The 22,500-nt window shown below is 44.0% G+C and overlaps 3 protein-coding genes across 3 annotated transcripts in view; 2 read left to right on the plus strand and 1 right to left on the minus strand.

The window, feature by feature from the left end:
• LOC134186112 (tetratricopeptide repeat protein 33-like) overlaps positions 1-916 on the plus strand; it is a 1,842-nt gene extending 926 nt beyond the window's left edge. Inside the window, exons 2-5 of the mRNA XM_062654032.1 lie at positions 102-183; positions 248-379; positions 624-674; positions 736-916. Of these exons, the coding sequence (XP_062510016.1) occupies positions 102-183; positions 248-379; positions 624-674; positions 736-888 (418 nt within the window). The 3' untranslated portion in view covers positions 889-916. The remainder of the gene's footprint in view (positions 1-101; positions 184-247; positions 380-623; positions 675-735) is intronic.
• On the minus strand, positions 899-3,472 carry LOC134186111 (uncharacterized). Its single transcript, XM_062654031.1, has 2 exons — positions 3,340-3,472; positions 899-2,173 (listed from the first exon to the last, which is right to left on the minus strand). The coding sequence occupies exon 2, from the start codon at positions 2,153-2,155 to the stop codon at positions 1,088-1,090; it is 1,068 nt and encodes a 355-aa protein (XP_062510015.1). The 5' UTR covers positions 2,156-2,173; positions 3,340-3,472; the 3' UTR covers positions 899-1,087.
• Positions 3,473-9,204: 5,732 nt separating this feature from the next.
• LOC134185499 (epidermal growth factor receptor substrate 15-like) overlaps positions 9,205-22,500 on the plus strand; it is a 17,404-nt gene continuing 4,108 nt past the window's right edge. Inside the window, exons 1-9 of the mRNA XM_062653301.1 lie at positions 9,205-9,325; positions 9,383-9,446; positions 9,527-9,753; positions 17,006-17,069; positions 17,138-17,223; positions 18,731-18,780; positions 18,837-20,137; positions 20,771-20,854; positions 20,908-21,039. Of these exons, the coding sequence (XP_062509285.1) occupies positions 9,220-9,325; positions 9,383-9,446; positions 9,527-9,753; positions 17,006-17,069; positions 17,138-17,223; positions 18,731-18,780; positions 18,837-20,137; positions 20,771-20,854; positions 20,908-21,039 (2,114 nt within the window). The 5' untranslated portion in view covers positions 9,205-9,219. The remainder of the gene's footprint in view (positions 9,326-9,382; positions 9,447-9,526; positions 9,754-17,005; positions 17,070-17,137; positions 17,224-18,730; positions 18,781-18,836; positions 20,138-20,770; positions 20,855-20,907; positions 21,040-22,500) is intronic.

The following is a 22,500-nucleotide window of genomic DNA, read 5'->3' on the forward strand; positions in this document are numbered from 1 at the left end:
GTGTGTGTGTGTGTGTGTGTGTTAAGCAAATTTAAAGGGCCGATTTTGAATGGTAAGACATTGTTGTAGCCATTGAACTTGAAACATTTTTGTCTATCCAGATATTGGGAAGCAATCAAGAGATGGGATGAAGCTATACAGTTGACTCCTGGTAATGCTATTCTGCACGAACTGAAGTCTCAGGTTGTGTACAAATTACAGCTGGTAACGTGCCAAACATTGAGGTGCCTGTCTCCTGTTCGTAAAGGCATTGCTCATTCTCAATGAACTATATCCTGCAGTTCAAGCTGCTCAGAGAACTGTTGACTTGGATCCACAGTGGGGAGTAGCATATCAGACATTAGGAAGAGCCCAACTCGGATTGGGTGAAATTCGAATGGTATTGTATGGTGATCAGTCAGACAGGTAGGCAGACATACAAATCAAAGTACTGAGAGATGGATAGGTAGGCCAAGAACAGGCGGACCAACATGCATACTTGCCTGCAGGCAGACAAAGCATAATGTGAGCCAGACGACATATAAATGGCACATAGAAATGACACATACAAATGACACATCAATCACGTGTTACGTAGCAAATCAGACATCACAGAAATTATTGTAATATTTATGTGTCTTCAGGCTATACGTAGCTTCGAGAGGGCAGTACACTTAGACCCACTAAACACCGAGGTATTACTCAAACTAGACAAGAACTGAAACGGTAGCTGACACGGCAAAATATTCACTGTAGGTATGGGAAGAGGATCTACCATGGGCTAGAGACCTGTTACAGAAGAAAACAGAATTAGAAAAAAGGAAACAGGAAGGCGAGGCGACTCAAAAATGCGAATACAGTGGGCACCTAATTGTTCCCCCCTCATCTGTTGAGCACCACAAACCGTGAGATCAATCAGTGGCACGTTGATGCCAATGAGATTTATCCTTGTCGATGCCACCCAAACAAGCAAAAGCCTGTTGATGGGCCAACTGTACAAAGACGTAGGATGGCATGCTCTAATCGATGTAGAAAATCTATCCTGTCAGCATACGATGCATAAGAATACAGATCAGCGTACAAGACAATCTAAGCTAACAAACCGATTCTATTTAGGAAGAAGCCAGGTAATAAACTCTGTCCACTCTTCGTTGTTGTCAAACACCATCTCTTCGTTCAGTCCATCGGGTTTTAACGCATTGTTACTGAGGATTTTCTTGGCACGCTCGACGTTAAGATTTTGTGTCGGACTGAGAGGCGTCACCTCCAGCTGCCAGTCAACGAATCCTGGTACTTCGTAACACTCCTCGTCGAATCTCGATTTGTGTGTCTTATCCCACGTCAGAAAATGACCGCCGAGCTCCTTGTGTAGTATCCGAGCGCCTCCAACGTAGCACTCGTCTGACACCTTTTGTCTCATAATATAGATCGCCTGTTTGGTTTGCATGAACTCGTCATACTCCATCCTCGCCATTGATGCCAGGCGGTGATACAGAGCATCGAGTGAGCCATTCTCACAACCTCGGAATGTAAACCACATGCTGTATTGCTGGAATTCTTCGAATGAGTCGTAGAGTGGCTGTGGTTCGTTATCTTCGGCTTTCGGTTTCTTTGTCGACGAGAATACTTTCTGGTAGGCTTCATACGTCGCCTCTAAGATGTTACCGTGTACCACGCCCTCCTGTAGTTTACACGGTTTGCCACTCGAGCTCATTAGACGCGCACGATACCATCCAGGGTTGCTCTCTATTGGATTTATAATGATCATTCTATCACCCTTCTCAAATTTCAATGTTTCCAGTCCGTCGATTGGCCTTCCTGTGTCACAGTTGGCACGTGCGACGACTTCGGTTCCTGATCCATACACCTTTGACATCATAATTTCATAATCAGGAAATAGTGTGTCATCCAACTTGTAGCGTAGAAAGTTAATAGGAACAACACCTCTTGTGCCATCCGGTTTCTGCGCCTCCCACCAGTAGCCGCGTTTGTCTCCCTTTGGTGTTAATATCACGACCTCTTCACCTTTCATGAGTGATAGTTCATCTGATTCGGCGGCTGAATATCCAAACTCCACTACACACTCTGTGTTTGGCTCTGGATGTCCACGCCGATGCCAGAACAGTCGGTCTTTAATGTCTCCCACGTCTAAGGTTTTGTCGGGTGCTTCTGCCATAAACTTGAAAGCAAGTAACTAATACACAAACACAACAGTAAGTAAACTAATCGGTAAGGCCTGTGAGGTCAGGTGCATGTAACTGTAACTTGATGATCAACAAATGACAGAGGAATCGTAATTGCAGTGTAATTTTGAGTAGCTGCTTTACAGTCATAGTCTTGTGCCTGTTTGTATGGTGCTTGTCCATGTCCACAGGTAGGGTATTACCTCACATTATAAGGCAAGCCTTTACCATCATACATAATGTTGTGTGTTAGTCCAATCATATATGTTCATGATTGTCTACTCAAGAGTGACTGACTCTGATGTCCGATTTCCCCCCCTCCCCCCCCATGCACATTGGAAACTACTGGATGAGTCACTTCTTGATCTGGTAGCTTCCAATGTACACATGCACAAGGGTCTTTACAGTTGGAGTCAAACATATGTACGTACATGTTAGTAAACCAAAACATGCACAATGTTGTGTTGATATAAACGTGTGTGTGTGTGTGTAACTGACTCAGTCAGTTACAGTGAGTGACTGAATCGGGACTTTCTACATCTACACCTACCTACATCCCTCTAGTAACATAGCCACACCCGAAACACATCACTACAAGACTTCGTATTGACAAGACATTTGCACAGCATGAATCATTCATTTCAGCAATGATTCATAACGCACACTCTTCAGTTCACACTATCCCACTTAGTACACTAGCTAAACCCCACTTGCTATGAAAGGTCACGCCAAAACAAATAGCACAAGAGCTACTGTAATACTCAAAACTCTAATCAGCAGAACAACACACAACCAAAGAACACAAAACCCGACAGTTCTAACTGTCCGTCAAGTCCCGGATATCCCTTTACCAGTATCAACACTACAAGCCAAAAAATGAAAGGAGACTCCGCAAATAAAAGTTACCAGTAAAATTGCAACACTCCGCCACCCTGTAGTTCGACTAAATCTATTTATGGGATTTTCAATTTCAAGTAGGAAGCGGTAGCCATGCGGACCGAATTCCAAGATCGCGACCACGCCCCAATCAGACAAACGGAATCGATACAAAGCAAATAATCGCAAATGTGACGTGTTTTCTTGTTCGCTGTTTTGAGTGTGTTTCGCGTACTAGCATGTGGTGCTAAAGGTGCGGTAACACATGATTGTGTCACCTGATCATGATTCGTTAGCTTACCTTTAATACCGCCGAGGTGATCAGCTGTGATGTAGGAGCCCCTCCGTTTGAGCTCTGGTATCCGTTCGCCGCAGGTAGGACGGAGATGACAATGTCACCGGTCTACTGTCTGCAACTAACGTTCCCTGATATTCTGTTCAGTGTCCCGTATGTCCTGTTTTACACGTGATCTCGTGCATCCCCAGATGTGTTGTGATTTACGGAAGTAGCACGAATAGCGTACGTCTAGATGTAGCTTGTATTTTTCCCTAACTAGACACACTTTCTTAGTTGTAGCTCGTGTTTCCAGCGCGTTTGTGCGAATTCTCTTGCCTCTGTTCGCGTTGACCTTGCTCTTGGAAATGACTAATGATGTAGCTGTATTTGTTTACCTCACTCAGATGTTAATTACTTAAGTGATAATCCATTAATTAACTGTACAATTTACGGGTCATATTACAATACAAAGATGCTAGTTAAGCAACAGTAGAGGAAGTCGTAGGCTATCAAGACGAAACAGAGCGAGAAGAGGAGTCAGAAATACCAAGCAACTACTTGCGAAACAAGAGCGACTGTGAGTTAGCGTCAAGGCAGCGGACCGTTAAGTTAAAGGTGCCCGCTCACGATTCGTTTACCACGCACCGCACGCGCAGACACACCCACGAAGACAAAGGATTTCTCCTTGTTGCACGTGACTCAAAAATGGGTGGAGCGCTCACTAGAGTGCCATGGCATCCAGACAGACATCTACCCTAGGCGTGTATGAAGTTGTAGACTAGCTCATCAGTGTACCAACACATACATCTGACTTGCAGTTGTTGAATTTCTGTAGAAGAAACATCGCTACGTACACCGGCGCATCGTTTGTCGCTATTCCTCAATTCTGGCCATCTCTTGTAGCTACCATGTAAAGATAGATGCATGATCTGCGTTGCTGGCGGCGTCCGGCACCTCTCCATGGCTTATTTCACGCTGCAAGTTCAGATGCCATCACGTGATGCTCTGTGCTCCGTCCATTTTTGGGTCACGTGCAACTAGAAAACGATCGAGAAAGCGCTCTTTTGTTCCACAGCAAGCTATCTCAAGATGGTAAATGATAAATGTGTGGATAAAGAACCTAAGACACTAGTCGTTAGCTTTCCCGAAATGTCAAGTACGCGTGCACGTGCACGTAGCCACGCCCCAAACGCAGTGTGGATTGCAGCCCCGGATGCGCAGCCATCACCACTACATCAGTACATGTACTGTACATAATTTTGTACATTTGTAGATGGCGGCGCATCCGGGGCTGCAATCTACACTGCGTCTGGGGCGAGGCTACGTGCACGTGGCGGACAAGAACGCGATTCGCCTTTCTCTTTGTACAAAGAAAGGATGTCATAGAACGCGGTGCATCCTAAGATGTTCGTTTGTTCTGCTTTGTTATAAGACACAACTTGAAATCGTGCAAGTTTGTGTGGTGAATCGTGAGCGGGCACGCACCTTTTAGTGACCTTGCTCATTGGCTACTTTCTCTAGTAGCAGCATTCTTGTTGTAAGACCAAACCTTCTTAATGAGTTAGAAAGCCTAACAACTTTTGATATGCAAAAGTCTTATCAAACCGCCTGTGCAATTAGTCCGTGGGCCAGGTCCCAAAAAGACGAAGTTGCATTCCACCCACGTGAAGACACACATTTCTTTTTACGAAACGTTAGAGGAATCCATTTAAAGCATTTCTTCACTTGTCCCCCTTCGCGAATGTTGTCCGTTCGGTTGCATTTGCCTATTTTTGGTTCTGACAGCGAGTACGCTCTGTACTCCGAGGGCAGACTCTGTTTTCTAGCATTTATAAGCATAACATTAACTTGAAGAAGAAATATATGAGTATTGAGACAGCAGCTATTCAAAACATAACGAGAGACTGGACAAACACGAACAGATTGCGCTCAAGTCTCTGCACTAACGTGCGTTAGCGGCAATGCTGTTACACTCTTGCCGTCGTCAGCAAAGACTTCTAGTGCGTTACACTGAGTGCCTAGTAGCCTTAGATCCTCGTTTGCGAAGTCTTGTTTAAACTCAGCTGTATTCACACCTACGTTCATAGATAGTCAAGCGACTCTATTAGCTATCTAGATGTACATGTACCATATTTTCGCCTTTATCTTCCAGTGTCCTTGAGTCAAGGCTGCTCTAGTGTGAACGCACCTTCGTTTTGCTTCTAACCTTTGTACACGGTATATTTGTACATACTCTAGTAGCATATCCTCACCGGATCTAGATAGAACAAACACGGATGTTTCTTGTTTCTACCAACGGACTATCACGTAAAAGCAAGGAGGCGGACATTGGAAGAATAACAAGGATCTAGACTGATGTAACGCTACTAGGACACTACGACCGAGTCCCTCAAAGACCAATTATGCAGAAATGATGTCTTCAAAACAGTTTCAATTTACTATACAATCTGCGTACATGAAGTTCACCGATTCTGATCGCGGACAGACGGCAGCGTTTTGGATGTCGTACTGCTATATGATTGAACTACTGCTGCAGTTTGTTCGTTCCACTCGGATTGGAGTCTGGTCTCTCCACTTGCAATGCGCGCCTTCACGACATGATACCATGGATGTTTGTATACGACTGAACAAACTACTGTCGGTATCTCACTGTCTACTGGTACGACACGGTCTCTCTTGCAGAAACTCATCCGGATGCTCACGCTTTGTTAGAAGCATGAGAGTTTGCCGTCCAAAGGTCTCCTAACGTCTTCGCACAAGTACCTGTTGACATGGCCATTGAACAATCTATAATCGCGATACTAAAACCAAAGGAGGAGTTATTGGTAGTGGTCTGAGATGCGGAGCCGTTCAGAGATGGATCGCCGCAGCACATGACCGTGCAGCCGTAACTGCGGCTTGCCACATTTGAGGCGTCAAGCTGCGTTGTGAACATTTCATCTGGAATAATGGCTCCACCTGAAGTCGCGAACGACCTCTTGCAAGCGTACCAAATAGGAAGCACACATGCCGAGAAGTTTGTTCATGAACGCTTGTGTAGTGGCAGTGTTGGATTTTTTGACAAGCTGCAAAAGTTGACGCTGAAAACTTTCTCATCGATGGCCAAGACATCACAGTCAGAGCTAATTCTCGTGATGTAGCAATAAAGGCGGTCGGGAGCTTTTTTTCACGAATGTTGGCAATTTCGACGAGTAGAAATCTTGACTTGCGGATGGTCCTTTCCTTTTCCTTAAGTCCACTGCCATTGAGTTTGGCTTCACCGCAAGGTAATTTGAATAAAACAACCAAGTCTTCTTTACTGCCTCTCTTGGAAAGCTATGGCTCCCCGGTAGAAAACATTGGCAGAGCAGCACTGCTAGTCGACGCAATGGCTACCATTCAATCGCTTACTAGGCCTACAGGCACTTTTCGAGATCTTGCTTTTCAAATTCTTCGCTTAGTATTAGACACTCGTGACCACGATCAGCTTTCTCGTGTTGACTCTGTCATAGATCGCTATCCATCTGTATCCATCAAAGACGCAGAGGGCAGCAAGCGTGCCTCTACCGGCGTTATTGTTTCCCATATTATTAATGCGTCTCAGCGATGTCCAAAGCAGTGGAAGAAGCACCTAATTATAAGCTCTGGAAACAACAAGAGTGCTCTGCTGGACTTTTTAGTAAACGAGTGGACTTCTTCTTGCTACAGTAGGATGCTCAAAAACATCAATTTTTACGTTTGTTCCGGAACCGGTCGTGTCCGCTTGACATCTACCGACTGTGAACAGGTATCGCGGTCAGAGGTTCGTGAGCTAACGTGCTCTCACGAGGAGGCAGACACGAGACTCTTCCTACACGCTGCGCACGCTGCACAATCTAGAGAATCGACTACCATCATCAAATCTCCAGACACCGACGTTGCTGTCATTGACATGTATGCAGCCTCTTTGAATGTTTTTCGTCATATTCGGTTACTGTGGCTAGCGGGTACCAAGGACCGGCGGCGTTTCGTGCATTTGTCGAGGCTAGCCCACGCGCTTGGAACAGAAATATGCAACTCTCTTCCAGGATATCATGCATTCACTGGTTGCGATACGAGTGCATTTTACGGTAAAGGCAAAAAGCGGTCTTTTGAAATTCTAATAAAAGATCGTACAATTCAGGCAGGCGTGGCAGGACAAGGAGTAGCCCCTGAATGCTCGTTAGACACTCAAAAATGTTGCGAATTGTTTGTTTGTCGATTGTATGGACAACAGAACTGCACATCTATTAATGAAGCAAGGTACAAAATCTTTTGCGCTAAGGCTCCTGCGTGCCAGAACCTCCCCCAACAGCCGATGCCCTGTCACTGCACGTCAAACGGACCAACTACCAAGCCTACATTTGGAAACATGCTCTCCGAGCCTTTCCTGCCGTCGGAAGTTGTAATGGACACGGTCGAATTGTGTATGGACAGGAAAAAATAGAAATCAAGTGGATGAGCCAGCCCCAGCACCAGATGCAATTCTAGAAGTACTTAATTAATTCTCAGCAGTATCATCACTATCACTATCATCATCGTCGTCGTCGTCGCCGTCGTCATCATCATCAACAGGAGCATTATGAATATCTACAGCATCGGTGTCGTCCTCTCCCTGGTCACAGTTACTGCAATTCTCGCATCGACAGATTCTGTACACTTCAGTTCATTTTTAAAACAACCGCAGCGATTGCTGTTGCAACCAGTTTTACAGCTGCAGTTAAGTAAAGATAGCAGCGTATCGTCAGACGTAGGATTGACAGCGTAAATATCACAGCGACATATAGCTGCCAATTTTGAGAGTTTTATGAAGAAATATGGTATTAATAAATTAGAAATGCAATATTTGGCTGACTTTGGTATAGAAAATAATTTACTTAGTTCCCAAACGTCTTTTGAATGCTACTGCGTATGGTGCAACCTCGGACAACGGACCGTCGGCGCTGCTTAAATTAAACTATTTAATTACAGCTAAACGGACACTTTTCGCAACGGGGGACAAGTGCAGAAATGCTGTACTTGGACATGTCTATCATTTGGTGATAAGAAACTTGTGTCTTCACGAAGGTGGAATGGGACTTGTTTTCTGAAGTCTTTTTTGACCTTGGCCCATGGACTAAATCGGGAACTTGCGGTTTCGAACGATACCAAGATCGTCACTGTCCGCCGTATTGCACAGAAGTTATTACAGATTTTCGAAGCGCAAGATCAACGCGAACAGAGAGTAGTTGTATGATTTCGGCCAAAGTTTACACTTTGCACTGCATCGTTGCTATAGTGACAATTAGGCGTCACCGTGAGAAGATATACTTTCTATAAGAGTACCGGATATGACGTCAGTTGCTAGCCTCGTGATCACTGTTTTCCTGGGCGTTCAGATTTCCCGGATATTTGATTGTCACGTGGCGATATTTGAAAGACCGAAAGCGCAGCAAGACTGGTCACGTCGAGTCTACTCAAGTGTAGAGCCGTCTATACATATACGATCTGGTGCGCCTTCATCCGTCTAGCCAGCCCATCCCTCGAACCCAAACCATTTCCCCTGCCGACCTGAAGTAATAAAGGTAGAGAAACTGGCTACGCAAAACTATGGACATACATGACAAATCAGTGTGAGTGTGTCTAGCCGGAGAGAGATCGTTCACGGTAGCGCACGTTACCACTTTAATAATTTTGTCATTTTCAGTGACAGTAATCATAATCGCACATCATGCTCAGCTAACACACCGTCTTTCACTGATAAAACACTCTCAATTCCAAGCTATCGATGTTGCCGCCTTATTCTAATACGCGACAGCCTTAGACCTTTAGTGTACGCGGGGCGAGATGACATCTACGTGCGTTACCGACGGTATCGGTCAATCCGCCAGGTTGAATTCAACAAAGTTTTATACGCACGTGACCTCGATGGACGTCTCGTCGCCCCCAACCGACTGGTTTATAAGCGATGAAGAGAAGAGCATGCACATAACCGTATTCTACAGCCTCAATCCAGAAAACGGCGTCATACCAGGTACACACACTTCACTCTCATTCAAACTTTCTCACCCAATTCATGATCATATCGCAGGCGAAAGGTGTCGCGAGTTGTTCGCGCAATCCAAGCTCCCCGCCGACAGTTTGAGCCACATTTGGTGAGCAACCGCGCAGCCTGGAGGCCTCCACGCCCTTTTTCCGGTTTGGTGTGAATGTAGCAATGTGTGTTCGGTTGTAGGCGAATTTCGGATGTCGATGGTGACGGGTCGCTAAGTGTCGGCGAGTTTACTGTGGCCATGCACCTGATCAATGCGCGGCTGTCTGGACGCGAGCTGCCGCCCGGTTTGCCTCCGGCGATTCGACCATGTATGGATAGGACGATACCGGGTGTGACGAAGAAGGACTATGATGCGTACGTGAAGGCATTCAACGAGCTGGATAGGAATGGGAGAGGCAGCTTGACAGGTGGCGGATGTTGTGGCGGATGCCCCGCCTGTTTGTTTGGTTATGCATGCGTTTTGTGTGCATGCGTGTCTGTCCGTCTGTCTGTCTGTCCGTCTGTGTGTCTGTCCGTCCGTCCGTCTGTCTGTCTGTCCGTCTGTGTGTCTGTCAGTCCGTTCATCTGTCTGTCTGTCTGTCTGTCTGTCTGTCTGTCTGTCTGTCTGTCCCTCTGTCCGCCTTCTCTCTCTGTCTGTCAAAGGTATTTCACTTTTGATAAATAACTTTCACTCTACATGAAAATGAAGGTAAAACAATGATTGTAGTATCCCACATGGGACAGTCTGATATAAAAGCATATGGTATTCGCCCGTAATAACACCTATACCAAAATAACGCCCATGCCCGTATATATACGCCCATGTGCGACAGGTCAGAACTTTCAGCCCGAAAAAACGCCCATGCCCAAGTATAAGCCCAGAATACGCATGCGCAGACAAAACCAAATGGGTCCGCAGAACATTCGTCCGTCTCCGTCTGTGTGCGTTTGATGAGCTGGTGTCAATGTTGTGTGAGAGTGCTTGCCCCTAGACTCATGTCTTCGTTGCAATTACCACCCCTGATGCTCTTGACGGGCTTCAGTGCGACCACGTGTGTCTAGTGTTTAGTTTCTGCGTGTATGTTGATTCTGAATGGATACCAGTACCTTAGATCTTGCAAATGGATAATTGCAAGCATTTGTGGTATTTCTGTCTTCAAGTATTTAGATGATGACTGGCCAGACAACAACATTTAGTGACCTTGTATACGCCTAGGACCAAAATAACGTCCATGCCCTAGTATACGCCCAGAAAAAAGTGTTTCTTTTCTATACGCCCAGGGCGTTATTATGGGCGAATACGGTATTTTACTAACAACAACAACTAATGAATATAATTCTGAATGTTTACTTCAGTGTCATCCCAGCCTTCTTTCCTTGCCTCAGACAGTTTTCTCATTTTTCTCATGATGACATTAGAGTTGGATTTCTGTATAGACACACTGACAACCTTCTCCTCCACTGTTGAACAAATCCCCAACAACCAAAATGCTCTGTCTGTCTGTCTGTCTGTCAAATAATCACATATATTTTCGAACATGAACTAGAACACGCACACCTAGCGTAACCTAAAGTCAGGAGCTGCCTCTCAGCGGTCACGCCCCTAGCTGTTAAGCTGGGCCCTGTGCACTACTCAGGGAACTCTGGGCCTGTGCTAGCAAACTCCTGGGGCCGAGCCAGGTGCTCGCAGGAGCACCGACTTGTGAAGCCAACTGTGGTGTGAGCACATGAAGTCTCACCAGGACCCCAGTGGCTGATGTCACGTCACAGCCGATGGCCGCTTAGGACCCCAGTCAATGACCAGGTTCTCATTTATACTCCTGAGTCGAGAGACGCAAATGTGTGTTAGTTTCTTTGCTTAAGGAAATTATGCCATAGCTCGCTATCACTGTGACTTAAACTGGCAATCCTTCAAGGTCTCAGATGTAAACACTCTATAAGATGACTCTCTAACCAACTGAGCTATCGCACCACACACACACACACACACACACACACACACACACACACACACACACACACACACACACACACACACACACACACACACACACACACACACACACACTAGCAATAACTGCTAATTTCTTGTGCTTATGAAGTGTTCCTAAAGCAACTACATACTACAGAAAGGGATATAGGTATCCCCGTCTAAATTATTAAAGAGCAACTCATGTCAGTTTGACTTCTGAAAAGGTCTATCTGTCTGTCTGTCTGTCAGTGGTAGTATATTTTCATAAATCACAGCTATTACATTGAAACGCAAACTACTGATTGCTGTAGTGTTCTCAAAGTCTAATACATTTCCTAAACATATTTCTGCCGGTCTGTCTGCCTGCCTGTCTGTCTGTCTGTCTGTCTGTCAATCAAATATATTTGAACTTTTATCTATGATACATTTTGCAATGCAGAGTACTGTCCAACTACTAGTAGTGTTCATCTACTAAACTAAGCTAAAATTAAAACTCATGTAAAACAAAGTGAGGACTACATTTAAAAGCTACAGTGTACAAGCAAGCCTCCAGAACCAGCTAGTGGCTGAAGTACTGGGTGGCAAAGAGGTCACATCTGTTGTCTTTTTAGATGTGACTCTAGCATTACACTTCTGGAGCTGAATAGGAAAGCGTTTGGACCAGAAGTCGATAAACTCCATAGCGTTCAGTCATCCCACTTTGTCCGATGACTTCTTTGATAATTTGCACAGGAGTTTCCACCCATCGATCCCCAAGCTTCAAAATGCTCCATTACCAGTGGGGTTACAGTGGCAATTATGCCACCCGGTAATTGCTGTTTGCTGTATTTCTCTTTCTTCTTGTCTGCTTTCCTCTCCAGGGCATAATTTACTTTTTCTTTTTTGCGTAGCGGTATTGCTACACAAATTGCAAATTGAGTAGCAGTAATGCAAAATTGCGTTGCAACCATATTTTTGCAAAACAGAGCAATTTTAATTAATTAATTAAATACCCAGACGGTTCATGCTTTTCTAGTCTACAGGCGCAAGTTCATAGTCAGTGCCAAACTGTGAATAGTGATGATACTATTAAATTTGTTATTATAACACAATTCTCTTTAGCTAAGTGGAAATGAAGTTACTTGAATAGTAGCAAATGGCACCCTGCCCATGCAAATTTTAGAAGCAAAATACGCTATTCATTAACTTTTGTTTTTTAATCATATGGCTGAAGGTGTGGCCTCCTTGGAGTGCTCAACAACCGTTGGACTGCAAGTGTAGGGTCAAACTGTGCCAATGGCAGACCATCAACGCTAATCCTCATCAAGTGATCTAAGGTATCTTCACTAAGACTTGACCGCCAGTCACTTTTTATCCTCCTCATAGCACTGAAACCATGCTCCACTATGGCATTGCTGACTGGAAACACCAGCAGTATGCACACCAATTGCACAAAGTTCAGTAAATATCTCTTTGTACTGGAACAGAAGCAGTGACCATAGAGTATTTTTGGATGGTGTCGCAATTAAGTTATCGATCCAGTACATCTTGAAGAAGGTCCAGTCTGTCATTACTCCATTCAGCAATAGTTATTCTTTAATAGAAGACGACAGAAATGCTCTACAGCAAGAGACACATCAGCTACACCAAAGGCTGCAAGATCATCTCAGTCAGTCGGCCACAGATTAATGTCAAGGAGACAAACTGCTTTAAAAATCCCTATTGTAAATCATCAAAACGATTGTGAGTGCATTTCCCAATAGCTTTGGTGAAAAGTGATCTCGACATCATAAATGCACTCTAAGTACGTTTGGCTGTACGCCTGACAGCTTTGCATTTTGAAAATGCAGCTGGTCATCTTCCTCTGCGGCTGCAATAAACTGCGACAACTCCCATGGCACTTCAGGGTCGTCAGCCTTTAAATTTTCAAAGATAAGATGAACCGAGTCTAAGATAGCAATGGCAAAAGGCAAGTCAGCAGAATGACCTTGCAGATGACATGACAATGTAGCTAGAGGGTTCAGCAGAGCGTTGAAAAACAGCATATGCAACACAAACTTAAAGCTTGTCAACTTTTTCAAGTAGGTTGGAAAAGCTGTCATGTTTCTGTGACAGTGCTGTTTGTGTTGACCTTTACATTGGAAAGTCCCATGCAACTACACATTGCATGATTGTTTGTTATTTTAGTTGGTAGTGACGTTAGCTACCATGTAAAAGTGCAAGTACATTGACTACACTGTTACTTACTTTTGTTCCTTTTTTACCTTGCTATGTAGTTACAATGGAAGTCTCAATAGCTATCTTGTTTCAAGTTTCTGTTTCTGTTGCCATCCCTTCTGCTAATGAGATGATAGTTTCAGCAGGTGTTCTGCTAATGTGCATTAGTTTCATCATGTATTGCACAGCATGACCACTCAAGTACAGATGGTTCATAATTGAATAAAGATATAATAGTATATTATATATAGTATCTTCTCACCACTTTGCAATGCAAGGGTACACCATTATGAGGTTTTTAGTTAGACTCTTACTGTACTTGGATGGGACATTCTGATTCCACATTGCAGTTTGTGCCACGCGTAGCTGACTTTGTTTCGCAACATACAAAAATTGATTCGCAAACTGCAATGCAATACGGGATAAATTATGCCCTGCTCTCTGCAGGGGCATCACTAACACTAGCAGATGATGGAAAGATGTCACTATTCCATGGGTGGGCAAGGGAGATATCTAGGTCAACGTTGTTTCCAATGTCCGAGTCAAAAATACGATGTCCGGTCTGTTGTCTGTAGTTGTGTAACGACTCCTCGGCTCCTTGCGGTGGTGGATATGCAGCCCATGAAAACGATCAGATGGACGAAATTGACTCGTGAGACCATCCCGGCCTGCCACCAGTCTTACAGGTCAGCAAATGGTATCCATTGTCATCTATAAGAGCTCCACAATTGCAGGCCGTTGTCCAGCTGGAGAAGGCTATGGGCAAACCCAAACAAGGAAGGAAACGAAGCGAAATTTGCAAGAATTGAGTGCAAACACTTCCGATGTAGGGATAGCATTAAGCCAAGCCCCGGCGCCCTTATCTGTTGTTGAGCGTAGGCGGGTTGCATCTCTGGCAGTGGGGGCATTTTTGAGTAGATACTGAGCGTTGGAAGGAGTAGTGACAGAAGATAGCTTTTGTTGAACTTTCCCAGCACATGGCAGATAGTCAGAGATATGTTTTCCTGGATGGACAGACTGTGCTATTGCCTCACTGATTGGAGAGGCTGAAGAGCTTAAGAGACTGTTGATGATAGGTCGTAAAACTGGGAATCGGAATGGCAGCTCTTTAAAAGTGTTGGCCCAGGATGCAACAAAAGCTGGTTGTCTCACTGACAGCAAAGGAATCATTCCAAAACCGCCCATTCTGATGGGTAAAGAAGCCTGATGACAACTCCTGTCATCAACCATGTCATAGCCTAAGAGGTAAGAAAAGGTTTTCTTTGTCCTAGAGTCATGGATTGTAGAAGCATGAACTAGCAAATCAGGATGGACTGTCCGGGCAAATGGTTAAGGTTGGGGACGTAACAGCATTGTAATAGCAGCATTGCACTCTGAACATCATCCAATTTGGTAAGCTGTTCGCACAGTGAGAGCTTTGACTGGGCTATGGTGACACAAGAGGACGTAACGAATGACATCGAACCAATTGGAGTACCCAGAAAGAGTGTACCCTCACAAGACACAGAAATTTCTTCAAACCCTTCAACAGCAGTCGAGGACGATGGAGAGAATATCTTGCACTTTTTGTCTGCTATGACCAGATTGATGGCTGAGAAGGTCTTCTTCAAGTCATGAAACGCAGCCAAAATAGATTTTGCCCCTCCCAGCAAAAATGCATCATCCAGGTAGGCAAGTACGCGTACTTGAGAGTGAGAGTTCTGAATCTTAGTTAAGACTCTATGAATGGCCGTGGCAAAAAGGACAGGAACCAGAAGGTCTCTTTGATGAACTCCCTCCTCAGATGGAATTATTACTGTAGAGGAACCCTGCATGAAGACAAGGGAGCTGGGTTTGCCATACATTTGAATCACATGGTTGTACAAGTCAGGAAAGGTAAGAGAAACTTGTTCCATGATCTGGTCTCTGCTGACAGAATTGAACGCGTTCTTAACATCCGACTTCAAAACTATCCAGGTGGGATTAGAATCCAAAGTGAGACTAACATGATGCGCTATCAACTCTGTACCACATTTCGTAGACACACCATGCTGAATGGGACAGAAAACTTCAGTAAACTCTTCTTTTTATGTGAACAAATAGTCCTGGCTGTAAGTCGGCGAATAGATTCCCTGATGGCAATGGGTCTCACATCACCATTTGGCTTGGGCAGAGTGATCAGTCTTGAAGAAGAAGAGAGGGTGGCAGGCGATATTCCCTTAGCAATAGCCGAACAGGCAGAGAAACGACCATCCGCAGTATCCTCATTCTCCAGTAGGATTTTAAAATGCTTGAAACGCCGACCATTAGGACCAGCACCAGATCCACATGGAGCTTGCCTGATTGAATCAAAAAGTAACGGCCTAGACAAGGCGATCGACTCACAACTAACATTGGGTAGAGGGGAAGTGCTGAAGATCTGGGAGGGTGTTTGGAGATCAACTTCCTAGCCGTATCCTCAGTGAACGGAGCCAGATCGTTACTGGTTAGAATTCTAGACGCACGTGATAATTCTCTGCATCTCACTAGCCTCAGAGCAGCCACTTTTCTTGCATTATCCCCAGTAGTGGGTGACTTCCTGGAAAGAGCAAATAAGGTCCGACCAATTCCAGCTGAGAAACTGGTGGTAAGCAGCCTTTACGTCACGTAAACCATGTTTTCCTCCCCTTGCCAGAGGAGTAAGGAGCGTGCGAGGCAGTAGAAACAGGAGTTTCCATGCTAACTCAACTGAGTGATCATCACGAATCTTTCAAGTGCTACGACACAGCAATCTTGGAAACATGCTTTGACTGTAGGATGGGTAGTTTGGACAACTCTAGGGGGGCACTTTTCAGAATGTCTTCTATGTACTTCCACGCAGTGGTTTTCAGGTCCAGATTCATGTTCTGAGAAAGTGCAGAGTCCAGGAACGTTGTTGATGAAACGGGTGTGGGTGGAGTATGAGCGGAAGAAGCTTGAGAAGAGACATTGACTTCCACATTCCCGCAGTAAGGTGTGAAAGAAGCACACTCCCTCTGTTCTTGACTAGACCGTTGATGCCGAGATCTGCATTGAGACGAATGTTGACCCAATTTCAAAAACAAGTTCCCGCAAAAGAACAATGATGAAGACGCAAGCGAGCGATGAAATCAGCCGGAAGGAGATTGGGATTGTGAACTTGCCTAATATAGCAAAGAACGCGCTGAGCGGTGCCAGACACTTTGCAGGAGTGATACAGACAAATTCAGAATGAAACATTGGGCGACAAAGGGAGAAAACAGCAAAAGGAGCAGACGCAAATTTGAATCTCACGTGGTTATCATTCGGGGTCTGTCTGTCTGTCAATCTGTCTGCCTGCCTATGCCTATATTACCAAACCTACACTACTATGTCTGTCTGTCTGTTTGTTTGCTTTTCTGTCTCTAACTTCACAGTCTCTACCAAGGTGCAACTGCAATCAGACTGTTCCATAGATATCTTTGTTTGTTTTTTAACTTGCCTGTCAAGTGTATTTGCTATCATAATCTGTCGTCACTAATCCAAGATTTATGTAGCTGAAGAAGCCAAGTCTGTATTCATCAGGTCACAGTTGCTAACCGGTCATTTGGCTCATGTTTGGTCTGTCAATTTTTCGTGACTAGGCATCTCATTAGTATGTGGTAAATGCTGTTTTTGTCAATTGTTAGGAATCTGGCAGATTATGACCACGATGGAAATCTCACTGTAAACGAATTTGTGATTGCAACTCATCTGATGCGATTTCTGAAGTCAGGTATATCATCAAGGCAGAAATAATTGTTACTTTGGACTAGTCTGTTTGCCTTCACTGTGTGTGTGTGTGTGTGTGTGTGTGTGTGTGTGTGTGTGTGTGTGTGTGTGTGTGTGTGTGTGTGTGTGTGTGTGTATGTGTGTGTGTATGTGTGTGTGTGTCTGTGTCTGTGTCTGTGTCTGTGTCTGTGTGTCTGTGTGTCTGTGTGTGTGTCTGTGTGTGTGTCTGTGTGTCTGTGTGTCTGTGTCTGTGTCTGTGTCTGTGTGTGTGTCTGTCTGTCTGTGTGTGTGTGTGTGTGTGTGTGTGTGCGTGTGTGTGTGTGTGTGTGTGTGTGTGTGTGTGTGTGTGTGTGTGTGTTATTGTTTGTGTGTGTATCTGTGTTATTGTTTGTGTGTGTGTCTGTGTTATTGTTTGTTTGTGTGTGTGTGTGTTGTTGTTGTTGCTTTGTACAGCAACAGAATGCCTTATCATCAATAGAATAACTATTTAAAGTGGAAAACATTGTTGGGGTGAGCCTCAGTGAAAACAGATATGAAACACAGTGATTTGTCAAAAGATTCAGGACGTGGCTAGGGGTCAGGCAGCCGGATGCGGTAATCACATAGTTTTGGAGTCCGGCAGTCACCGGTACTTACTATAGTATCCCCAACACATCTCGTGAACTGTTGTAACACCAGCTGCCAACTGCTTCTTCCACCAACTGTAGACAGGATAGAAGTGGATGCTACCGACCCTACGAATTTATCTCAACTTCTGTTGGTAATGCCAGCAAGGTGGTGACAGTATATACTGCCGACTGGGTGCTCCTGCCCTACCAGTCGCTTCGCTCCCCCTCGCCCTAGAGCCTCCATTTGAACCGATTGGCACAGTTTACAGAAGTTGCTGGAGTAGTACGAGAAGTTGTAGTAGTCACAAGACGTCAAACGCAAAACCAGGTTGGGGGATACTGGAGTCACACCCATACGCATACATATAGGTATAGCACTAACATAAATTTCTTTGTAAAAGTGATGTGTTCTCACATTTAGTTGCATTACTGGCCACAGTCATCAAGCCATCTCTAGAATCTCGAGCCTGTTTGCACATTGTCTTATTAGCCTCGTGGGACCGGCACATAGCAACCTGGAGAGCCGTACAGTACTAGTACAGCTATTACACTTACACCTGCATTGTGGCATCACAAACCATCATGTCTGTGATTGGCTCAAAATCAACATTATTTTCGGTCGGTCGGTCGTAAGTACGTACGTACCATCACACACATCTCAACACAGTTCAGTACACATAGGAAGCGTTTCACCCCAATTATTGTTTTACTTGATCACGTGACCACGACAAACAAGGACTTCTATTGTAGTAGAATTGACAGTTAGTGCAGATTGAGTTCATATTCAACTCTAACACTACTTCTTTCTGGGTCAACACCATTACTTCTTTTTGCTTTCTCTATTTGTCTCTGCTTACGTATTTGTGTCATTTTATTTGTAATGAATCATGACTGTCAATGTAGGGAACCAGCTGCCATCTATTATGGATGTCAAGGCACTTCTTCCTGAAGAGGTAACTTCATGATGTGTCATTGAGACGATTGTGTAGTGTGTAGGAGTTTACTTTAGGGGAGACAACAAGTCAGTTTGGCATTATCAAGTCCCACTAAGGAGCGGTCAGGTATGCATCTTGATGTAACAGCATCTGATGAAACGGACATGCCAACGAGCAAGGGAAAGATCCAGCGAGGCAAGTGGATGACCTTTTCATCCAAGAAGTCACGTGGAATGTTCAATCAAGATGAACTTTCTAAGCCAGTTGATTCAACTGCTGCTTTCAGTCCGACATCTGGTAATGCCATCACGAATGATGATGAAGCTTTGTTTACACTCCAAGATAATCCATTTGCAAAGGATACATTTATTCCTGTTGATACGCAACCAAGACGAGTCAGTGTGACAAGCCTAGACAGCACGACTAGCATCGAACCATTTGAAGAGGATCCATTCAAGAGCTGTGACCCGTTTTCTATGTCAATCCCTGTCATAAGAGAAGATCCATTTGAAGCAAATGCAAGCGATCCATTTGGTACAGAAGTCAACGATCCATTTGGAGACCAAAACATAACTCATGATCCATTCAGTACATCAGGACCAGACGTGTTTGCTAACTCGTCATTTCCCAGCAAACCGTTTGACGTCGACCAGTCACCACACATTTCATCATCTGCAAATAATCAAACAGTTGCAGATGACAAGTTTGAAAATGCATTTGGAAGTGCTCCATTTATGGATCAGAATCCAGCAACGTTTTCTACTCAAACAGACCCATTTGCTCCCATAGGATCAAAACCAGAGGAAACATCCGAATGCGAGAATCCATTTAAAGAGAATGCGTTTGTGCAGCCACAGTCATCTACCAACGATTCTTTCTCTGCAAGTGTAAAGAACAATCCCGACACGTCAACTGCACAGACAAACGAGAATTTGTTTGGAGATAGTTTTAGTGACACAATAACTCGCACTACAAATCAGACAACCGATCCCTTCGGAGTCTCACTAAACACTAACCAGCAATCTGAAGGACAAACTAGCAATCCATTTGAGGACGACAAATTTCAACCATTGAGCACGAACGATTCATTTGCATCAAACGACGTCACTCCTTCTGTTGCTGACCCATTCACTTGTGGTGCTGTTGCTCCATCAGTTGAAGACAACCCATCCAATCCGCTTGAATTGGATGCTTTTGTGCCAGGGCAGATCCCAATTGCTGAGCAAGTTGTTGAGATGACACGGGAGACTGATAAGGAGACTGCAACTGCAGAAGAGTGTGTAGGAAACGTTGATGATTCTAGCCAGAAAGGTGATCATCATGTGACGTTTGCTGACGATTCCAAACTTGCCGTTACGTTTGAAACGTATAGCAGGTATGGTGTGCTTGTGATATACAACCAGTTTGTCTGCTTGGTGTCTTTGTTTGTCTATTTGTCTGTCCAATCAATGGCTTTACCTGCTCTCATCCTATCTACCTGTCTGTCTGTCTGTCAAGTGTCTGTCCATCTGTCTACCTGTCTACCTGTTTGTCTGTCAACTGTCTGTCTGTCAATTGTTTGTCAGTCTGTCTACATGTCTGTCTGTCTGTCAATTGTTTGTCAGTCTGTCTACATGTCTGTCTGTCTGTCTGTCTACCTGTCTGTTTGTCTGTCTACCTGTCTGTCTGCTGTCAACTGTCTGTCTGTCTGTCTACATGTCTGTCTGTCTGTCTGTCAATTGTTTGTTTGTCTACCTGTCTGTCTGTCTGTCTGTCTACCTGTCTGTCTCTATCTACTTGTATGTCTACTGTCTGTTTGTCTGTCTGTTTGTCTGTTTGTCTGTCTGACTGACTGTCTGTCTGTCTGTCTACTTGTCTGTCTACCCATCTGTCAACTGTCTCTGTCTGTCTGTCTGTCCATCTTTTTACCCGTTTTACTTGTTCATCTCCTTGTCTCTGTCAGTCACTTAATTTGTTTATCTTTCTCTGCTCATATGACTTTCTATACAATATTTCTGAATGCACATAGTAGCGACTACATGAGAAAGGATCCAACAGTCGACCCTCAAAGAGCAGAGCTGGAGGTGATTCACGACGAACACAAAACAATCAAGTGCTACATGATAGATTGGCAATGCATATTATTCTCTAATTGATTTCGTGTAGGCATGGTCTTGATGAGGTTGAGACACATTTAGTGAGGAGGCTCTCAGAGGAGATAGAAAGAGAAAGGAATGATCCAGAGCACCAGCATGTGAAATTTAAAGAAAACGTGACCACCGTTTCAACATACGCAAGGTTTGAAATGCAAATAGTATCGAAGTTAATAGAGCAGTATCATGTATGTACATGTACACACACATATATATGTATGTATGTATGTATGTATGTATGTATGTATGTACGTATGTATGTATGTATGTATGTATGTATGTATGTATGTATGTATGTACATATGTATGTATGTATGTACGTATGTATGTATGTATGTATGTATGTATGTATGTATGTATGTATGTGTGTATGTATGTATGTATGTATGTATGTATGTATGTATGTATGTATAAAGATGCTTGTGTTCAAAACTTAGTAATGTCTAAGGCTTTAGTTCTTGCTACAAACAAAACCCTTAACTTCAACCCTTTCATGTACGTATTTCAAGAGCAATATGAGTCTTTAGAACAATCACAACCACATGTAAATTTTGTCAGTTTGTGCAAAGCCAAGCGATTAGTACAGAGTGTTGATGATTAGAGACGCTTGGATCTCATTAAAGTTTGTGTTGTACAAGACTCGACACTGCGCTTGCAGGTGGATGATGACACTTGGAGTAAGACTGTCATTCAAAGACAGAAGCCTCTCATTCTGTCGTAACACCATTCAGGATACTCTACCTCATAAAGCAAACTTGCAACGTTGGCAGAAATCTGATTCTTCTGACTGTCCACTTTGCGGCAATTATCAAACCCTTCAACATGTGCTCAACAATCGCGGGACGGCTTTAAAGAGTGGGAGATACACCTGGCATCACAATTCTGTGCTTAAATGCATCTACCTGTTCTTAAATGAACATCTACCAAAATCCTGGGCAATCTCTGTTGACCTTCCAGTCCTACCATATGTACTCCCATCTGTTATTTCCAACTCATCTCTCCGCCCTGACATCATCCTATGGTGCAAAAACTAAAGAGATTAGTCTTCTGGAATTGACAGTGTGTTTTGAAGAGAACTTTACCACCTCATCCGAATACAAGAAAAATAGATACAGCAATTTGGTATCTGCCTGTAAACGAGCTGGATGGAGTGCTCAACTTCACACTTTACAAGTCGGGTCAAGAGGCCTGGTAGATTGTAGTAGCTTTGAACCTATATTGCAGTTCCTCAAATTCAGCAAGCCGTCATCAAACTTCCTATTCAGAAAGATGTGCAGAATTTCCATTGGCACGTCGTTTGCAATCTGGTGTCGAAGAAATTCAGACTGTTGGATGGACTGAAACCTATTATTGTAAAAGTAGTAATAGCTTTAATTCTGTTTCTTTTTTAGTTTTGACTTTTGCTGTCTGTTGCTGTTTAGTTTAGTGTTTACTGACCGTAAACACTACTGGTCAGTAAACACTACTGATCTTGCGCTGTACTAGTTGTACGTAGGCAGAGGTCTCAGACACGCCCCTCGGGATGAATAAACCATGTATGTATGTATGTATGTGTGTATGTATGTATGTATGTATGTATGTATGTATGTATGTATGTATGTATATA

This window comes from Corticium candelabrum, chromosome 10 (genome assembly GCF_963422355.1).
Source record: "Corticium candelabrum chromosome 10, ooCorCand1.1, whole genome shotgun sequence".
NCBI classification, from domain to species: Eukaryota; Metazoa; Porifera; class Homoscleromorpha; order Homosclerophorida; family Plakinidae; genus Corticium; species Corticium candelabrum.